The 21,014-nt window shown below is 37.8% G+C and overlaps 1 protein-coding gene across 1 annotated transcript; it reads left to right on the plus strand.

Annotated features, from left to right (window-relative positions):
- Positions 1-14,552: 14,552 nt before the first annotated feature.
- LOC136806101 (carboxypeptidase B-like) lies at positions 14,553-20,662 on the plus strand. Its single transcript, XM_067062671.1, has 9 exons — positions 14,553-15,015; positions 16,800-16,884; positions 17,253-17,459; positions 18,083-18,184; positions 18,463-18,567; positions 18,732-18,851; positions 19,088-19,181; positions 19,444-19,731; positions 20,352-20,662. The coding sequence occupies exons 1-9, from the start codon at positions 14,930-14,932 to the stop codon at positions 20,567-20,569; spliced, it is 1,305 nt and encodes a 434-aa protein (XP_066918772.1). The 5' UTR covers positions 14,553-14,929; the 3' UTR covers positions 20,570-20,662.
- Positions 20,663-21,014: the final 352 nt, after the last annotated feature.

Genomic DNA, 21,014 nt, shown 5'->3' on the forward strand with positions numbered 1-21,014 from the left:
AATAGCATACTTCTCCTGTTTCTTTATACCTCCATGCACCAGTTAAGGGGAAGGGGGGGGGGTAATAGATTTGCGAGGTGGATGAGTATGTCCTACCCCGTGTCCTAGTCTGAGTCGCAGACCTCTACAAAAGGGGGGGGGGGGGCTAGTCTGAATCGCAAACCTCTCTATATATAGATATACTTCCTATAAGAAACCTTTTTTGAGTATTTTTAATCGTTTTGACTAATTTTTCGAATTATGTTACGATGGCCCCTAAGGCTCACCACGCACTTCCAGTTCTTATAGAATTTGTGAACTAGAACTGTCTAGGGTCATGGCCCAGAAGGCTCACGGGCACGAGACACTGCGCACTTCCGACTTTTTTTGTGACGACACTGCGCACTTCTAAAAATATTTTAGAGCCGCGAAAGTCCCTCTCGAAAGATATCCGTGATGGTCAGCAAAATAGATACCGAGTTTTATTAAATGAGTTGTTGATAATATAACGAAGAGGATCGGAAATCCCGAGTTAAAGAACCGAGTTACGAAAAAAACGAGTTATGATTATGACGTTATTTTCGGAAATAAATATTGACGTCATTTTATATCTACCTTATGAAGTCATTCTCAATTTCGTTACTCGGTTTTTTTCTTGACTTTGAAATTTTGAGTTATTTCTCGTTTTTTAACTTAACTCAACCTCGATCCCTGCGTATTATCAGCTTTTTGATTCTTACTGATAGCGCTAGATAATATTCTCTAGCGTCAATCAGTAACGTAAATAAAGCCTGGGATACACGGGGACGAGGTTGAACTTAACTTCAATTTTCATTCTTTTAAATTTTCGAGTTATTTTCCTTCCTGTAGATTCTCGACTCGAGTTATTTTGGCGTTCCCAGCAGAAGGCTCGAAAACACGCACTTCTAGTTTTCACAAAATTGATATTTGGTCACTTTTTTCTTCCCCGATTTAAGCCCAAAAAATTCCCCGATTTTTGCTACTGAGGGGAAATTTTGCTGACTAGCACTTAACACGGAAATTTTAACCTGTAACTCTTGATATGAACAACTCGGAAATATTAACTCGTTTTGCGCAACTCGACATTCATTTTAAAGACCGAAAAAAATTTTTCATTGCGCGGGCCGCTCGCTTGGAAATTTCCCGCCGTGACAAAAAGTCAGAAGTGCGCAGTGTCACTTGAGCCTTCTGGGCCATTGACCCTAGACAGTTCTAGTTCACAAATTTTATAAGAACTGGAAGTGCGTGAAAACTAGAAGTGCGTGTTTTGAGCCTTCTGGGCCATCGTATTATGTTCCGAAAAGGGATAAAAACTTCATAATACCGAGATTCCAAAGCAGTCAATAATAGATTTCCGATATAGCGAAACAATTTCAGCGTTTCAATGCAAACTGGCCCCACTACAAAACCGTAAATGTAGTATAGGTCTCCATATTTCATATTATTTTCCTTATTTAGCAGAATCTTTGCCGACCCTTATGGATGGCAAATACCCAGCTTGGGCATTGAACCTAGACAGCTCAAGCTCACAAATTTTATAAGAACTGTTAGTGTCTTGTGAACCTTAGGGGCCCCCGTACATTTCCAACCCACTTTATTTCAAGTGGTCCACCTGCCTCAGAATAGGCTGCACGCATCTCCTCTGATATGTTTTGAACATTGATATAGGGAATGCGTATCGTGTATAAAATTCTCGTCTCTCAGAATTCTTGGGATACGCACAGCCTACCCTCATAAGAAATCTTACCAAAACAATTGTTTTCTTTCCGTCATATTTCACCATTTCAGGTGGTGCCACTAGCAACTTTTTGATCAAAGTGAAACTTTTTGCCTGTTTCAGTTTTCAAATGTTTCTATTTGATGAAAAATGTTTCAAGGGCCTCCAGACCTTAAGCCATTTCAGGGCTATGAAATCAATGGCTAATGAGGTAGATTTGCTTTGAATTTTTTTTTTGCTCAAAAATGAAATTTCTTTGGCACCCGGGGGTTTGGCAATAAAAATCACTATTTACAAGTGCATATCCATTTAAATTACTAACTTTTTTATAACCTGAGAAAATTAATGATGGGATGATGAATGCATGATTAAAAAATCCGTTGTTCTCGCGATAACTGTCAGACGGGTAGGGTGTAGTGTAACGGAATATAGAGGAGGGGGTGACGAAATTTTCCCCCGACGAATTTTTTCCCCGATATTTTATCACGCGACCAAAAGCTTTAGGGCTTTACCCGATTTTTTTATCCCCGGCCAAAACTTTTAAACCAATTTTTTAAAACCCCAACCAAAATTAAAATCTAAATGGCGAATTTGAAATTTTTGTCGGGGAAAAGTGACGATTTTGAAATTTTTGTTGGGGGAAAGTGACGAAAATGCCTCTAGGTGACGAATTTTTCCCCGACGAAAAAAAACACCCGACTAAATAAAACTCCGATATTTTTTTCCACGATAAGGTACTCTCGGGTGTCTAATAAACGTACATGTACGTTTATTTTTTTCGTGTCAAATTTCCCGCCTGTACGCACCTGATTAGGACCTGTACGTTTATTTATTTTGAAGAATTTTCCCGCCTGTACGTTTATTCCCTCCTGTAAGTTTATTTATTTTGACCCAATATTTTGACCCGATTCATACTGGAAAAAATTTGTTATTTTTGTTTAAGTAAGACGTGTAGAAAGGCTGTTAATTACATTCGAACAACGTATTGTCAATTGTGGGAGATTTTGAGAAGTAGTACTTGTCATTGATCTATAAGAAATATACCTATACTTAAGTCAGTCGTTTCGACCTGGATGTTCTACTTTTGAAAAATTGGTAGATTTTTCCCTGTACCTTTATTTATTTTAGCTCTGATTTCTCGCCTGTACGTTTATTTCAGCCTGTACGTTTATTAATTCCAATTTTATTTCCCCCCTGTACGTTTATTTTGGTCTGTACGTTTATTAGGCACCCGAGAGTATAGCGTTGACACGAAAAATTCAAACCAAGAGGACCGTAATGGTCGGAAATATCATTTGATGGTCGGAAATATCTTTTGATGGTCGGAAATATCCAAAACTCTGAAAATTTGAAAATTTAATGGTCGGAAATACCATTTGATGGTCGGAAATATCCCGCGCTTTTAAAAATGGGGTACTACCCTTGTCGACCGACAGGGGTGCTCCGCTGAGGTTCGAAAATTGGACCCTACGTGGGACTCGAAATTTGCGAAAAAAGTGACCCTGAATGGGACTGAAATTCAAAAATACTCTACTTTTTCCGCAAATTTTCCAAAAAAAGGCACCCTACGAGGGACTGATTTTTCTATTTTGGTGTTTTTGCGACCCTACCTGGGACTCGTGGAGGTTAGAAAAGGTACCCTGACCAGCGGAGCATCCCCGTGACCCATCTTGCCCTAGTACCCCCCCCCCCGGGCGTAGACAGCTTTTTAGGGAGAGAAAGTGGCATTGACCTTTTTATTCAAACACGACTCTTCTTTTTTTCTTGTCTTTTTTTATATCCTTTCCTCCTCTAGCCCCCACTGCTCTCAAATCACCCTAAAGCTAGTCCCAACCCTACCTGGACACCATCCCATTCTAGACCTTACCCCGGGGGGGGGGGTGGACACTCAATCTGAAAACGACCATACGTTCGGCGGAAAATTTGGCTTCTAAAATCGAACCCTCACAGTGCATCCAGCTGGCAGTGCATGCAGAGAAAATTTGGCCAAAAAATGACCCTTACAGTGGGGGCTAGAGGAGGAAAGGATATAAAAAAGACAAGAAAGAACGAAGAGTCGTGTTTGAATAAAAAGGTCAATACCACTTTCTCTCCTTAAAAAGCTTGTCTGACACTAGACTAGAGTCTACTTTTAGCTGAACTTTGCTTTTTGATAATTTTTTATGACGCTGAGTCCAGTGAAGTAGACTAGGAGCATTTGGCAAAGTCGCCATTTTGAAAAAAAATATTAAAAATCCATATAACAATAAAACTACTTGGAGTTGAAAGATATAATCAGCTATATGAGAAACAAACAAACATCAGTAAACAGATTTGCAATCCCTTATTCTCAAATAAAAATATTGCTTCATATTGTTTTTACCTTCCAAAAACAACTAAAATCTCTGGCAGACTGTTTTACAGTCCGCCTAAGCAAAAGCATATTACCATATACTACCGGGCCACTTAAAATCGCACCATCCAGTCTATAAAAAAAGCTTTAAGTGGACCCCGGGCTAGTCTGGCACACACAACAAGTTGGCCACACCACACCACCTTTGCTACCATCTTTGTTTACATTTTTTTGCTGATGAAGCATTTTTAAAAGCGGGGGATATTTCTGACCATTAAATTTTCAAATTTTCAGAGTTTTGGATATTTCCGACCATCTAAAGATATTTCCGACCATCAAATGATATTTCCGCCCGTCTACGGAATAAAAATTTGCCCGATGCAAAGAATATAATTTGTGTCTACGGCACTAATACGTAAATTGAAACGATTGAAGTGAATATTGGCTGTGATCAAACCTGTATCAATATTCTGAATAGCAGCAACGTGGTCGAATTGTTCTGTGGCCACGAGGAAGCTAACACTCATTTAATTTTCCCCACGCCAAACACATATCTCAAAGCTTTAACAAGATCATCATACATACTCCGTCCTGATAATTTCATTTGGGTTGGCTCTTGCCAAACAAATTAATTTCACGCTTTTTATAAACCGGCGTAAAGAACAACACAAGAATAGTCATTGACAACCAAGTGTGGAGTTTAAGATACCGTCAAAGCATCAAGAGTACTATTTGGACTACATGGGTTTACAGGTTGCAACACGATCAGCTCTTTTGCTGGGAAAAGAAGTCTAACCAGTAAAAACAAGCTACATGCTGAATGGACCTACCTGAAGATTGATGTAATAATAAAATTGAAAAATGAGAACAATAGTATGAAAATGCAGAATGATACAAGAACAACTCGAGAAATTCATGGAATCCGGCGATTCTCGGCTGTTCTGGCGATTTTTAGAAAGTTCCTGCACCATAATCACAGATTCATTGAAAATTGAACCATGCTTAATCGTGGACATTCTTATAAATGATGTTTTTGTTTGAAAAAAACAAAGACATGGAAATGGAACGAAAAAATCGAGCTCGAGAAAATGTCAAAAAACCGGTTTTTCCGGCATATTTTCAGCCGGAAAGAAATGTTTTTCGGAAATCGGGCTCCGTCACATTTTAGGTATTGTCATTTTGCATCAGTGTGCAAAATTTCATAAAAATATATAAAGTACAGCTCGAGAAATTCAAGAAATACTGTCTTTCCGGCGAAAATAGGTTGTTCCGGCAATTTTTGAATAGTTCCGGCTTCAAAAATCAATTTTATTGAAAATTGAAACATACTTGATGGTGGGCATTGCTATTAATAATTTTTTTGAATGAAAAAACAACCAATTATAAGGAAAAAGTCCAATGAAAATCCAGAAAAACGGCGATTTCAGGCATATTTGTTATAAAATGTTTTTCGAAAATCAAGCTCCGTCAAATTTTAGGTATTGTCATTTAGCATCATTGTGCCAAAAATCAGAAAAAACTAATGAGCCAATCCTGAGAAAAGCTGGTAACAGACGGACGGACGGACGGACGGACGGACGGACGGACGGACGGACGGACGGACGGACGGACGGACGGACGAACGAACGAACGAACGAACGGACATGGGTTAATTTATAGGACCTCCAAGGTAGGTCCAACAATGATGAAGGACAAAGGCTACATCAACCTCTTCGACACAAACATCACACGATACAAGATGTATAAGGTCAATTGGTTTAAGCACCCTCCTTAAATTAAGGGGGGACTTGGAATTTTGAGAAAAGCCATAAGGGGAAAAATTTTTAAATCTCTGAAATAAGGGGGGGGCTTGCCCTTGCTACTTAAGGGGAGGGGGAGTAATCTTGTCACTTTCTGATCCAACGACTCACATTCTTTGTCCTTTTTCTAATATTCGTTGTCACCTTTTTCCATTTTTCCCAGATTCTAAAATAATTTGCTTCCTGGTGTGTGTGTGTATCAAAAAAGATAATAAAAGATAAAAGTTAATCGTATTGATTTTTATACCTGTGATTGTTGCAATTTATCATTCTTATCATTTTCTACTAATAATGGTTTGTGCTATAATGGTTTAAATTTGTTGAAAGAAATGAACTTACAATGGTGAGGAGTTCAAGGAACTGGTATTAGAACCTTTTGGCATGAAAGAGCTCCTGATAAAAAATTAGAGCAACAAAAGAAAGCATTGTTAGGATTACCCATCGAGAATCTGTAAAGGTACTGATAATTTTTACTAGGATACAATTGTCACAAGCTTTTACCATTTTTTTTGTCGAAAAAACTTTCCACTATTCTCCAGAGTTAACAAAGGTAAAGAAACCAGATGGAAACGAAAAGAAAGGCAGCTACTACGAAACAAGATCAAAGATATGTCAGGTGTGTAAGATAAAATTTGAGACGGCAGCAGACATTGCCACGGATTCGCCTTGGATGGGAAGTTCCAACTTTTACAGTGTTAGCAAGTGTGACGGAGTGTGATTAATTACGTGTATCCCGTACCCTCGTGGGTCGTGCCTTCGTGCCTCGTGCGTCACGTGCCCACGTGCCTTCGTGCCCTCGTGGGTAGTTCGTGGGTCCTGAAAAAAATTACGTGGGTCCTGAAAAAGTGGTAGGTACCGTAACGTTGAAAAGTTTGCACACACACAAAATTTCAAATGAAAAAAGGAAACAGAGAAAGGCCATCCCCTTGGTGAAGACTTTGTTGGAGTATACGAAATGAAAGAGTACACTGATAAAAAGGACAAGTTTCTCATTTATGACGTCAATCGAGACAAAAAGTGTGTTTTAAAGAGCTCAAAAGAATCTTTGAAGATAGCCAAATGGTATGTGTAGTTCATCTGATTACATGGGAGATGAATATTGCCACTTCGATGGTAATCATAAACGCACAAAAAACTTCGTCACCCTAACTGCGTCTACCTATCATACTCTCTTACAAGTCAAGTCACGCTTGCATCGATGCAGTGCAAACATGAGGATTGTGAAAGTGTCGCCACCTTCTGGGAAAAGTTCAATGAAGCCTTCAAAAAGGCGAATGACTGCACGTATAACTTTAGACCATCTGGTTGGTGCACAGATATAGCCACTGCGAACTTTAACAGATTATCCAAAGTTTATGGAGATCAAATATTTGAAGAAATAAAAGGATGTGAGTATCATTTTAAACAGTCCGTTGAAAAGAAAGCAAGAAAACTACAAGAACATGGTGATAGATTCCGTAAAAAAGCCCTAGCACTACTCCCACGCATCTACTGAAGATGCATACAAAGCTGCATACAACTACCGTGAAAAGCACAGCTCAAAATCATATATTTACGCTGTGCCGACGAATCGAGATTCTATTCATCGCGCAATCAGCGAAGACAAAAGTAACCATGACGACCATCCAAGATCTTGGATGAGCGTCATAGTCGATATTTTTATTCCCGTCGTTGAAAACACAACTTACAAAAAGTCATCAATGCTTTGTAAAAAGAGTCAGTGATAGAGAATCATAACATAAAGTCTGTCTATTATTTCGATTCAATTAAAGTGACATTTCCATAATTAAAAGTTTAGTAATTACTGTTATACATTTGGGATCATGTAGAAGATTTCTTTTGAAAGAAACTCATTTCAACTACACTTGGAGGTTTCTGGGGAAATCGTAAATAGTAAACTGCATACTGATACAGTCTGCTAGACATTAATATGGTAATATTTGCTCTTCATCTTTGATTTTTTCTACATTGATTAGATTGACACATGCGCGATAAAATTTCTATCATTGGCCCAGCGCTAGCGAGTGGGCCTTTAAAGAGAGTGTCACTATTTTTTTTCCGTGTTTCCTTCTGTGTGTCCGTTTTGGTAGAAACGGCGCTTTATACCAGTAACACACTTTTTGCCGTCTGGAGAGGGAAAAGCTTGCGAAAGTCGGGTACTGGCTAAAAAAGATATATTTTCTGATTTCGCGCTCCTTAAACAACAAACGTTTTCAAAACAAAACAGATACAAGATGGCGGTTGAAGCGAGGAGATTGATTTCATGTGTTGATTCTTACTTTCTTGAACATTTTCTTTGCTTTAGTGGTCAAGAGACTTTCAAACCAAAGAAACTTTGTAGTGATTTTTTTTTGTAAACTTTTTCAACATTCTGTCATATGTTATAGTTTTCATAAAGCTTTCTGAGTGAAAATTCTATACCTTAAATCAATTTCTGACTTTCACTTTTAGTTTCTTGTTTTCAAAAAGACTTGATTCTGGAATTTGCTGATGAACACTAAAATGGAGTTCATGTGTAAATTATAGCAAGATTGGAACTTTTTCAATCATACTACGTGTGAAAATGGTTATTTCTAGATCTGTCTCGTTCAACGAATTGGTGGCTTGATTTTTCAAACTCGACACAGAATTATTTCAATTACCAATTAAATGGAATATGGCAATGGAGACTAAACTGCAGCTCATGTGTAAATTTGAACAAGATAGGAACTTTTTCCATGATGCTACGTGTGAAAATGGTTATATATTTCTAGATCTGTCTCGTTCAACGAATTGGTGGCTTGATTTTTCAAACTCGACACACAATTATTTCAAATACCGATTAAATGGAATATGGCAATGGAGACTAAACTGCAGCTCATGTGTAAATTTGAACAAGATTCGAACTTTTTTCATGATGCTACGTGTGAAAATGGTTATATATTTCTAGATCTGTCTCGTTCAACGAATTGGTGGCTTGATTTTTCAAACTCGACACAGAATTATTTCAAATACCGATTAAATGGAATATGGCAATGGAGACTAAACTGCAGCTCATGTGTAAATTTGAACAAGATTGGAACTTTTTTCATGATGCTACGTGTGAAAATGGTTATATATTTCTAGATCTGTCTCGTTCAACGAATTGGTGGCTTGATTTTTCAAACCCGACACAGAATTATTTCAAATACCGATTAAATGGAATATGGCAATGGAGACTAAACTGCAGCTCATGTGTAAATTTGAACAAGATTGGAACTTTTTCCATGATGCTACATGTGAATATGGTTGTTTCTGGATCTGTTGTGTTTTACGAATTGGCGGCTTGATTTTTCAAACTCGACACAGAATTATTATAAATACTAATTTTAAATGGAATATGGACATGGTAAATGTAGACTAAAATGCAGCTCATGTGTAAATTTGAACAAGATTAGAACTTTTTTCATGCAATGATGTTGTTTCTTATGGAAGTTGAATTTAATGATATTTTGAATTTGATTGTTTACCTTCGGGTAGAAAGTTTCGAGCTTTCAACATTCAATTTATTTTTGATTGACTACTGTACATTATGTTTCGTTTATTTTTTCACTTCCCTGTTCTAAGAAATGAAGAAAGGGAGAATTATCCTTGTCGACTTATTTTTCATTTTATTTTGCTCGACGCAGTAAAATTTTAAATCCTTTGGACATCCCTTTCCTGAAATCTTGTTAAACATTTTTTGGAATTTTTGGAAATCGCGTAAATTACGCTTTTGCTGGGCCTTCACGCCTAACGGGCTTCTTGTTTGTCTTCATGGTAGCATACAACAATCTGAAGTCTTTCATATCAGGTATTTAATTTTTATTTTTATTGCGGATTTCTCAACCCCACTAACACCCCTGTGTCAGAGACCTGATGGGACCACATCCCCACTGGAATATTTGGTAAAAATTTCGTCCCCGTTGGGGAAATACCCTGAAATTCAAGTCCCACTGTGAACTTGACTTTGATTTCATCCCTATTCGAAATTCAATGTTTAAAGATTGCACTCCAAAACAATCCCACTGTATTTTTTAACCTTGGAACAATATAATGAAAAGTTGAAAATGACCTATGTGACCTCCTTCTAACCTTTTCAGGTGGGTATACTTTGCTCAAATTTAATTAGGCCACTCCATGTGACATACCACGTTAGAGAATGGGGTAGTTTTTTGCTGGTTGTCAGGAGTGGATTTTGCCGGCCCAAAGGGATTTCTACAAACTGTCAAATGTCAAGTTTGTATAGCACTTGTAATGAAGAAGTCTGAGGGTGTCCCAACCAACAGGGTTACTCTCGGGTACTTAATGACAGAGGGTTTGGAATAAGCGGAAAAATTATTTAGCGTCCCCGGCTATTAGATACCCAAGAGTAAGTAATTAAAATTGTAGCTCATTTTGAGAGCTCGAAAATCCGAATATCTTTCATAAATTTCACTTTAGAAAAAGCAAGTGATTTAGAAGATTGGCTTTCTTGGCGGAACACACGTAAGGAACTGATATTTCGTGCATTCACAAGAATTGACGCACCAAGGAGCAATCTCACTGAAGTTGTGCATACCGGATGGAAGAACAAAGGAAACATAGCTTGGTAGAAACCTGTATATTTGACGTCAAGAAAAGCCTTCTTCTTTCCCAGAACATAAAGGATATTGAGTTATAAAGGGGGTCGTGGACCTTCAGTTGTGGAATTCCAGGAGAGGAGAGCTGAACGACAAGCTGAAGCAGCAAGTCGATTCGGTGGAGATCTATTGGATTTTGGAGACTCGAAGGTCGCTCCACAAAAGAAAGGAACCCCAAGTACAGAAAAAGAGGGATGTAATCCCCCTGCGAAAAAGAAAATTGCTAGATATAAAATGGTCACAAATTTTTCTTAAGAACTTCTGTTAAGAAAAGTAACGTTAAAATAAGTTTTCGGGGAAAACAGGCTCACATTATCGGGAAATTGGGCACACAGAATCGGGAAATTGAGAAATAAAAGATATTGTTAAATTATGCTTTAAAAATTCATGAGATTTCTCAATGTTTAAGTTTGTGAACTTTGCTCTTTGAAGGCCAGGGATTAAAAAAGCTTTGAAAATCGGAATAAACGTTGAAATAGCTTGTGGAGTATGAAAATCGGGGAAACTTTTCAAGAAGCCTAAATGTAGTAAAATAAAAATTATATAATACTAAGTTTTGATATCACAAAATTTATTAGAAAGTCTCGGTTTTAACACCCTTCACCATGACACCCACCACATGCGGCATCACAATAAAGCCCATTACGACATAAGTTTGAGCTGTATGGTCGCCGGGAACTTGTTTTGCAATTGCATCGTAAGAGGCCACTCTGGTGCATAGGATAGTCCTCTTTCCACAATCAACACACCTATCTGCATCACCGTCACTTTGGTCTGTCAGGAATCCTTGCTTCTTGAACGCAGAGGAAAGCATTTTGATCAACTGAACTTTGTTGGATGGGTTAGATAAGAACAATTTTCTGTTGGTAGTCACTTTACCATCTAGTGAGATGGCAACAGAAGCTGATGTTTTCCCCGATCGTCGATCATGTTCTTGTCCGTTTGTTGACATTTCATCCTCGTATCCATCGAACTTTGAAATTGTTCTTGAGGAAGTTGACATACTCTTCGATCACCGCTGAATATGTTGTTTTCGACCACGAGTTTTTGAGTAGCAATGAACCGCCATCAACGATGCATACATCGTCAGATTTTAATTGGCATGCGTTTCTTTTGTTGATGAAGTGGTTACAAAGGTTTGACTTTTGAGGTTTTTGCATCATTCCAAGCTTGAGTAAGTTTGCAACGTCCCTCTTGGTCCAAATGAACCGACTTGCATTCTCAACAGTTTCCTCGATCTGTTCAACCATTTTCTTTCCTTCAATACGATTAGAACCAAGATGCTTTAGTAGGCCATTGTTCTGAGACCAACAAAACCTCTGACTCCGACTTCAACGGGTAGACAAGTGACAGTCCAACCGTGATCCTTGCAATCGTTCACCAAATGATCATAGCGATCCTCTTTTCATATCCTTGCAGCTTCCCAGGTCTCGACTGGGAAATTGTACTCTTTGCCTGCAGGATCAGCCACTATTGTCCATAACCCAACCCAATCAGGATCGTTGATTGCCTTTTCTCGAGACGCTTTGAACGATTTTCTTTCCCTATGGAAAGGTATAGGTAAACGTACATCTCTGACCTTTGGGTTCTTGCCATCGTTTATCTCCCTAATCTTCACTCTGACAACATCAGCAATAACTTCCCAGGACTTGCATTGACCTTGCTGCGAGCACTGAACTAGCTGGTGATGCCTGTTTCTTCCTACATCCTTCTTTCCAATTCCGACAATCTCTTTCCTTCTTTCCTACCGGCTCATACACGAGAAATGTTTAAAGGTTGCATTTCTGAGTCCTTGTCGAGAGGTTTGCACCGAACCAACAATATCCTTGTGCTTCAGGTCAGTAATGATGAGATCTGTCTCTTCCTTAGCCTTCCACTTCCTTCCGGTTCCGATATCTGGAAGAGAGAAACGGATAAAGTCGTCAGTTTTTTCATGAAACGTTAGCACGTGCCTTATCTTTTCAAATTTGTACAGGTCAACGATTGATGGAAAGGGCAGCTGAAGAGGACACTTGTTTTTGTAGATTCCAGCCGTGTCGAGCATCTTAGGGAGACCCAGCCAGTTCCTTATCTTCAGGGACATTTTCTGTTGAATTATATTCACCCTTGAAACAGCAACTTCACAGATTGTTAAGGGCCACAACAGCTTAATCGTGAGTACAAATTGTATACACCAGATTTTGAAAATCCCCGGTAACCTTGATTTTTCAATTTTATCAAGACCATCCTCTGACTCCCCAGACTCTTAACAGGCCCTTCTTTCAAAGTTGGCATTATTTCCCCAGCAACTGAGAACTTTGTTTCGATTTGTCTTCCTTTCGTTAACACCAGGCTTCTCGATTCATTAGCTTTGAACTTCATTCTACAATCAGTGACAAAATACTTGGCACAAAAGGGAAATTTACCGGGGTGTTTTGAAACCACAATCGATTTGTAAGTGCTCTAAAGTAGGTTCGAAAGGTCCAAAAGTTCAAAAATGGTCCAGCAGGGCTTGAAATATAGCCTAGAAACCAAAAAATCCCTCCCAGATCGAAATAACCGATGAAATCAAGTTGAAGGCCTGAAATTGACATTCTCGCTCGAACTTCAATTTTCGAAAAATGGTAAATTAGCCAAAAGTGCCAATATATTATGGCACGGATTGTAGCCCAAGCAATCAAAATCTCTAGCCGCTCAAGAACCTCCCTTATCTTATCGTGTCTCCTTGTCAAAATGGTGATATCATCCTTGAATGCCTTCTTAGGGGATCTGATGCGCTGACAGCTACCATGAAGTTCTGTTCCTCTCAAGATAAGTTCAATCGCAAGTATAAACCAAATGGGAGAAATAGTAAAACCTGCAGGAATTCCCAACTTCTAATCTTTGCCATTCTGTTGTAAAATGATCTTGTCGTGAAACGCACGACAAATTTTTGATAATAGCTCATCATCAAATCAACTATGTCATCAGGGATCCAGAAATGTCTCATTGAATACTCCAGTACCTTGTGGGGCAATAGCCCAAAAGCATTTGCTAGATCAAGAAAAACAACGACTAAATCGAGCTTCTCTTTTTTGGCAATTTGTATTTCATCCCAAATCATTGCTGAGTGTTCTATGCAACCTGGAGAACTTGGAATGCACACTTTCTGAACGGTTTCATCAATGAACTGATTTCTAATGAGGAAATTCCTGACCCTTTTAGCCAGGATACCAAGGAAAAGTTTACCATTCGTGTTCCCCCAGTGCGATTGATCTGAACTGAGAAATTGATTTGACGTCCGCTTCTTTAGGAATATAAATTCGTTCTGTGTGTGCCCATCTCTGGCTGATGAATTTCTTTCTCCCACGCCTTCTTCAGGATTAGGAAAAGCCACTTAACAAGTTTCGGACATCTCTTATAAACCTTGTAAGGTACACCATCTTGTCCTGGCGAACTCTCTCTGCTCTAGCTTTCTATACAAAACTTCTCATCTCGTCCATTGTTAAATCCCCTGGTCTTGGAATGCCATTCATGTGACCAAGCGGCATCTCGCTCCCTTTTCCTCCCGTGAAAAGTAGAAATACATTTCTCAAGAATGACAGCGAGCTTAAGTATCATGGCAAAGAGTCGTTTTCCACGACGCCGGAACGGCTGCAATCAAGGGCATATATGTTCTAATTCACCATTTTTGTCCTTGATTGTAGTCTCGTGAAAAGAGCTATTATTTGAAGAATGTTGAACTTGATACTGTAGCAAGTTGGTTGGAACTCACCAAGACCAGGGTATTCGTAAGAAGTTACTGGTATTTCTTGAGTTGGCAAAATTCATCAGTGTATCAATCAACTACTAAATAAAAGTGTGTTTATTCAATGATGACAAAATTCTGTCAAAAGCACAGAGATCCACCGAACACAGGTCCTTATTGTCACGTCATCATTGACTTAGATCCTTCATCCACACTTGCACTCCTCCTTCCTTTCTTTCACAGCAAATGAACACTTTATATAAACCTTACAAAAATACAAAACAACGGGGGAGAGATAGTGTTTGACAGTTAAGTCAGACTGCAAACAAAAATAACTTTTTTTTTCAGTTCATTGATATCCTTTTATGATTTTTTCATAGAAGTCAAGGAAAACATGGATTCTTAACGTTGTAGAGAAAAACTTATCACGGTTTTACTTATAGAAAAAGTTAATTTTTTGACAAATTTTATTGGAATGGAAAGTTGATTTTTGCTAAATTTATTATAGTGAAATTTTTTTCTTCATAACAATTCAGCAAGCAAAAACCGCTATTTAATTATAATTTCTTCAATCAAAAATTACAGCATCATTCTTGTTCACTGCAGATTATTTTGAGACAGACTTTATATCTCTTCTGTAGACCTTCTCCGAACTTTTATATAAGTAAATTTTTGCAAAACACGTGACCTTGTCAGCAGATCTATAATTATTTATTTCAAGGAAGGTGGCGACCCGTCTTTCTTTTAAGAAGGACGATGAAACGGTTTTTGGTTTCGGTGTTGTGTTTGGTACTTCTTATTCAAAATGTTGAATCACAACGCAAAAACAAAAGCATCAAAAAGTAAGTTAATTTCTCTCATATTCTCAAAATAGGCTGTTAAAACATACAGGGGGATGGACGAACCTCTTCAAGTCAAAAAAATTATTGAAAATGTGTGGATACCCCCCTGGAAAATGGCAAAACTTGCAAAAATACCCTTGGAAAGATTCTTTTCATACCTTAAAGTGAAGGTAGACGAACTGAAATCAGTCTTTTATCACCTTGGAAAAATGAAAAAAACCCTGGAAATTCTGCTCGGGTTACCCACTGGAAATCTTCGTCCACCCCCCCCCCCCTGTATGGATAAAAAATGTGGCCCAATACTACGGGTTATAAGACAGGGTGAAAAGTCTACGTAGTAAAATTTTAAGTATGCTTTTCTCGAATTTGATCTTCAAGGAGTGGGGGGGGGTTTCATGGTTGGCGGAGGAGCGGAATCGGCCCTTTTTTCGGACGGAGTGGCGGAATTTGGCGAAAATTTAGACGGAATTACGGAGATTGGGTTCTCTGACGGAGACGGAAAATTAAACGATTTTAGTGCGGAAAGACGGAATTTAGCAAAAAAATTTGCGGAATTTCGGAATTGGTAAAAGATTTTCAAAATTTGCGGAATTTTCGACAAAAATATTGAATTTCAAAGGAATTTTCGGTGACGAAATTTTGGTTCAATTTAAGACGGTGTGACGGAAATTGGAGAAAAAATTGGCGGAATTACGGAATCGGGTACCCCCTGAAACCCCCCCCCCAGGAGTGTCTAAGACTTTTCCTCAACAATTCGTTCTACCCAAATTTGATAAATTTGGAATCCAAATTTGGAATCATATTGCCTTAAAATAGTTTTCGGTCATTCAAGTTAACTAAGTTTCTATGACTTCGATCTTTTACCACAACTAAGGGGTTACCACAACTAAGGGGTTGTTAGGACGAGAGAAAAAAACTTCGACGGGCTTTAAACGCACTGTAAGTGTACGTAAGTGGCACCGGAAATGTTTGAATATCAAAAGTTATTGTTTAGTTTGTTTTGTTTATGGTTTGAATGACAGTTATGTAAATAAACAGTCAACACAAAAAATTCTTAACTTTGGTCGTCAACCCCATTCTAAAATAGGGTTCTGAAAATAACCTTTTTTATAAGCATCTCTGCCCGCATTCCTGACTGTATTTCTCTTCTAATAATAAATACTTGCTTTGCCCTATCTACACTTTGTCAAACTCTCGATGTTTTATAAACACACCTCTGCCTCGCTAATACAAAGAGGACATTGCAACACATAATGAAAAGTCTATTGCAACAAAAGAGTAATAAAACCAATCCAAAATTGCAATCTAGTTTCGCACAACCGTCTTTAAAAGCCAAATTCTTTAAAAGTAGATTAAACTCTTTACGACACCCCCTTCTCACAGACCCAGTAAGTAGGACTTTTTCAGCCAGTGGGGATAAAAATAGCAGCTAAAACTCGATGTGGATTGATATTCCCATATTTTTATGGCTGGAGATTTAAATTGCATTGCTTTCAAGTCAGAAAAATAGTGGGGATTGGGAAAACAGCATAATATTATGTAGCGAGGATTGGTTTATTTGATTATTTTCAGTGGGGACAAAAATTGGAGTACAATTTTCACTGGGGACGTTATTTTGGCCATTTTTTCAAGTGGGGAGGATTCCCAGTGGATCTGTGAGAAGGGGGTGTTTTATGTTAGTGTGGAGGGGACTTTTAAATCTCATGAAACTGATAAAACGACTTGTTGTTGGGAAAAAAGTTTGGATGTTTTGCATCTATGAAGGCTTACTATACCTTTCTTAGGGTAATGTTGCTGAGGGTTACTCCAACAAACGAACAGCAATTGGACTTCCTGACATCATTGAAGACATATAAAGGAGACTTGAAGGTACGAGGTTAGATCTCCACATTCACTGATTGAAGCCTTCCCCCAGTGGACCCAAAATTCACGCCATTACGTCAATTCTGTTCAAATTTCACGATATCACGCCTGTGAAATTCGATATTCACGATAAAGCCATTTTTTCTCGAAGAGCCCTTCGATACTTTCTGTAGGTCAATACAAAGACAAGTATTTCCACAAAATGGGGATGTCACTATTCTTTAGACTTATCCATGCCATCAATCATAGAAAACAAAAAGCCTTAGCCTCACCATATGAATTAATTCGATAAATTAGTCATGAGAAAAAGCTTTTCTAGCGTGACTGTATTGTTGTTAACCACACTCTGAAGATCTTGACTCTTGTCAAAACAGATTCAACTTTGGAGACATCCAGACGAAGTTGATCGCCACGTCGATGTCTGGATATCACCAAAATCAATTGACAAATTTAAAAAACTTTCTGGAGCTTTGAACATGACATATGAAGTTTTGACAAAAAATATTTTCGATGAATGGGACAAAGAATATTCTATGAATAATATCGAAGATTTTGATATGGTCTATCAAAAATATGACGAGGTATGTAATTATCACACCCGAAATATGTTTGCAATCTAATTATAATTAGATGTAAAGCATGCAATCTTTAACTTCTTCACTACTGTTGGAAAGATTTTTCAATGCAATTTTCTCGGCTCGGCTTACAGGGCTTAAGCAAAATAGGTTATGTTTTGGTCTGTTGGAAAGCTCTTTTCAGGATCTATATTTTCAGTATGCCACATTTTGAAGCGGGTCCTCAATCAAAATCACCGGAAGCCAAAAGAATCGTTTATAAATGAAGGAATTTCAGTTTGGAAGTACTCATGAAGTAGAGAGCTGCCGGTGTATTATTACTATATTCAGAAACTCCACTGTTCCAGGAATACCTCCTTTTACTCTTTTATTAAAGTGATAATACCCAATTCCCCTCACATTACATGAGTTGACTTGGGCGAAAGTACATTTACTTGCTAAGTGGATGTTAGCACTGAATAGGTATCGAAGCCCGACCTGCTGGACAGAAGTTAAAGCGGATAATCTCAACACCACACGTATCCATGAGAACTAGTGTATACATTATCAAGGTTTTCAGAAAAAAACAACTCAGATTTTGTCTCTTTGATTTCTGCTAACAGGGTCATTCGTCTTAAACTCTTGTTTAGATAGTTGGAGAATTGAAACGACTTGCATCTGTTTATTCAGACATTATGGAGTTACAAAGTATCGGAAAATCTTACGAGAAAAATGATATATACTCAGTTCATGTAAGTTTATACATTTTTGTTTATCTAACGTCTATCATTCTTTAACTATTCATGCATCCACAGCTGACATAAAACAGGCCTGAGGCTACTTAGGAAAAACAGGTGACGGGTATGTGCAAGCCATAAGGGTACCCTACCTTATTCATAACACCTTTATGTCATAGACCCGGACCCCATTTCTACAATCAGATTCCTATGCTTTATCCTCACAGAGAAAGCTTTTGGGTTATTATCAAGTATAGGTTCATTTAAAATGTTGAAGTTTTTCTGTTTCTCAGATTAGTTTAAATCGAAGTGACAGTCGTGAAATCATTTATTTGAACTGTGGATCACACGCAAGAGAATTCTTATCCGTCTCTTCATGCAAATATGTCATTCGAAAGGTAAGACACTTTCATGAGCTAAATACATCATTTATCCAACTAACCTACTAGCTTTCAAAGAAGTTATCATTCAAAATCGCGCTGTCGATAGCAGAATTTTCTCCTTGATTGAATCTGAAAATAACCGCAATGTGAAACATGGTTCTCTCGTCTGTCTTTTTTAGATTCTGTTCGATTCTAAATATGATGATAAAATCAAAGATTTGTTGCATAATTTCGACATTGTGATGACACCGCTATTGAATCCAGATGGTTATATTTTTGCACATAATAAAAAACTCAAGGTAGGTAACAAGCTAACAGACATACCACTAATGACGAAAAATATAGGGATAAATATTGCATATCACGCCTCAAATTTTTACCTTGTTATGCACCACGTTAAAACTTTGACCATTCTAAAACACCAAAAAGAATTTCATATCACGCAAGAAAGAAAATCCCAACCACACCATCATGCAAACCGCTTGGCTCACTGTGATATGCCACTGTATGGTAATTTTTGATAATTTCTTTACAGCTGAACAGACTATGGCGTAAATCACGTTCACCGACTTCTGATCGAACTTGTTATGGAGTTGATTTGAACCGGAATTTCGATCACCGATGGGGAGGTAAGAATAAATCAATGCTTTTGTAAATAGTGAAGGTGTTATTTTGTGATAAACAATAATCCTGTATGTAATTTCCTGAGCATGTTATCCACGATTTTAGTCAATTATAACATTTTACATATTTTTACAGAATGTTAGTACCAATTGATAGTTCATTGAAATTAACCTTGAATTTTGGTCTAAGTTTCCTTTCCCGTAAGAAATTCACCTTCTTCAAAGATTAAAAATTAAAAACAATTTCTACAAAATGTTTCTACTACAGGGTACGGTGGTTCTGGTGATCCATGTGACAACATATACAGCGGGCCACGTCCTTTCTCCGAACAAGAAACGCTGTCTTTAGCACGCTACCTGTACAAATTACGACGTCGTCTGGTATCTTACATGGATGTCCACGTTTTTGGTCAACTCTGGATGAGTCCATGGGGATATTCAAGTACAACACCAAAGCATGCTGCTATACATGAGGCCATGCTGAAACAAATTAAAGCGAATTTATTCAAAGAACAGAACATCGTTTACGAAGTTGGACAGTCTGCAGTAGTATTATGTAAGCATTTTTAAACTTTGTATAAACCTAAAGAGGTACATGGTGTGGTTGTGTCAGCCCTTTTCTGGCGGTGTATGAAAAATTGTGACGGTATTTTGGTGGCTAACTTGCAATGCAAAGATTTTAGCAATTATTTCTGTCGGTGTTGACGGACATTCAAAATATATGTAGTACCCCCCCCCTCCGGAACGCCCCACACTAGCTGTAGACGAATGGAAATACCCTGTGTCGGCTTTCGAGATTCTCGTTTAAGTCTGGTTTAAAGTTTACATTAACGTGATGTAGAAGACTGTTCATCTAACGTTTCCAGATCATCTAAAAAGAACGACAAATAATATTTAAAAAGCGACTAAAAGAACGACAAACCCTAACCCTAACCTTAACTACCAAAAACGACATAATTTGGAAAATAAAGACGTAAAAAATTTGGATTTGAATTTTGGTTCGGGAAATAAATCGGGTTAAAGTTTTGGTCGGGGATAAAAAAACCGGATACAAGTTTTGGTCGAGTGATAAAATGTCAAGGGAAAATTAGGTAGCCTCTTTTTATACTTATGACAGAAATCTGTGTGAGACAGAAAACTTTCAAGTAGATATAATTCCTAGCATTTTTATTTTAGATCAAACAAGCGGCGACTCTATCGATTGGGTATACGGCCGTCTTGGTGTCGTACACTCTTATGGCGTCGAATTACGCCCTAACCTGACTGTAAGGCGTGGTTTTCGATATCATTCCAACTTTACAAAACCTACTGGGGAAGATCTTCTCGTAGGTATTACGACGATCTCAAATGAATTGTCAAGAGAGAGAAATGAGAGAATGGGTGCTATGCTATGATGAATAGTTGATATCTTTTTCTGAAAGATTTTCTAAAAGCATTATTTTATTTTTTGAATATTTAACAAATGAAATAAAATTTTCATACCATAACGGACCTATCTATATTCATGACGTTTCGAATTGATTAGAGTATCGATATTTTTTAGGGATAAAAAGAGCTGAAAATAATGAAAGTTTTTGAAAAAGTTACGATTTTGAGAGCGAATTGTAGGTTGGCATTTTGAATTTTTTCTTTGTTTTTGAAACTTTACCAATCCGCTGACCATGGTCTAGAAAGGATTTTTTTTTTTTTTAAATGCATAAATTTCCATTATTTGAAGCATTGAAGTGATATCAGATTAATTCTGGTTCAAGTCTGGATATGAAAAGAATTCGTTGAGTTTTTGAAAGAATTCCGCCAAAAAAAATTTTGATCAAAACGAAGTCAGAACAAACGACAAAA

The sequence above is a fragment of the Clytia hemisphaerica genome, unplaced genomic scaffold (genome assembly GCF_902728285.1).
Source record: "Clytia hemisphaerica strain Z4C2 unplaced genomic scaffold, Clytia hemisphaerica genome assembly, whole genome shotgun sequence".
Classification (NCBI taxonomy): domain Eukaryota; kingdom Metazoa; phylum Cnidaria; class Hydrozoa; order Leptothecata; family Clytiidae; genus Clytia; species Clytia hemisphaerica.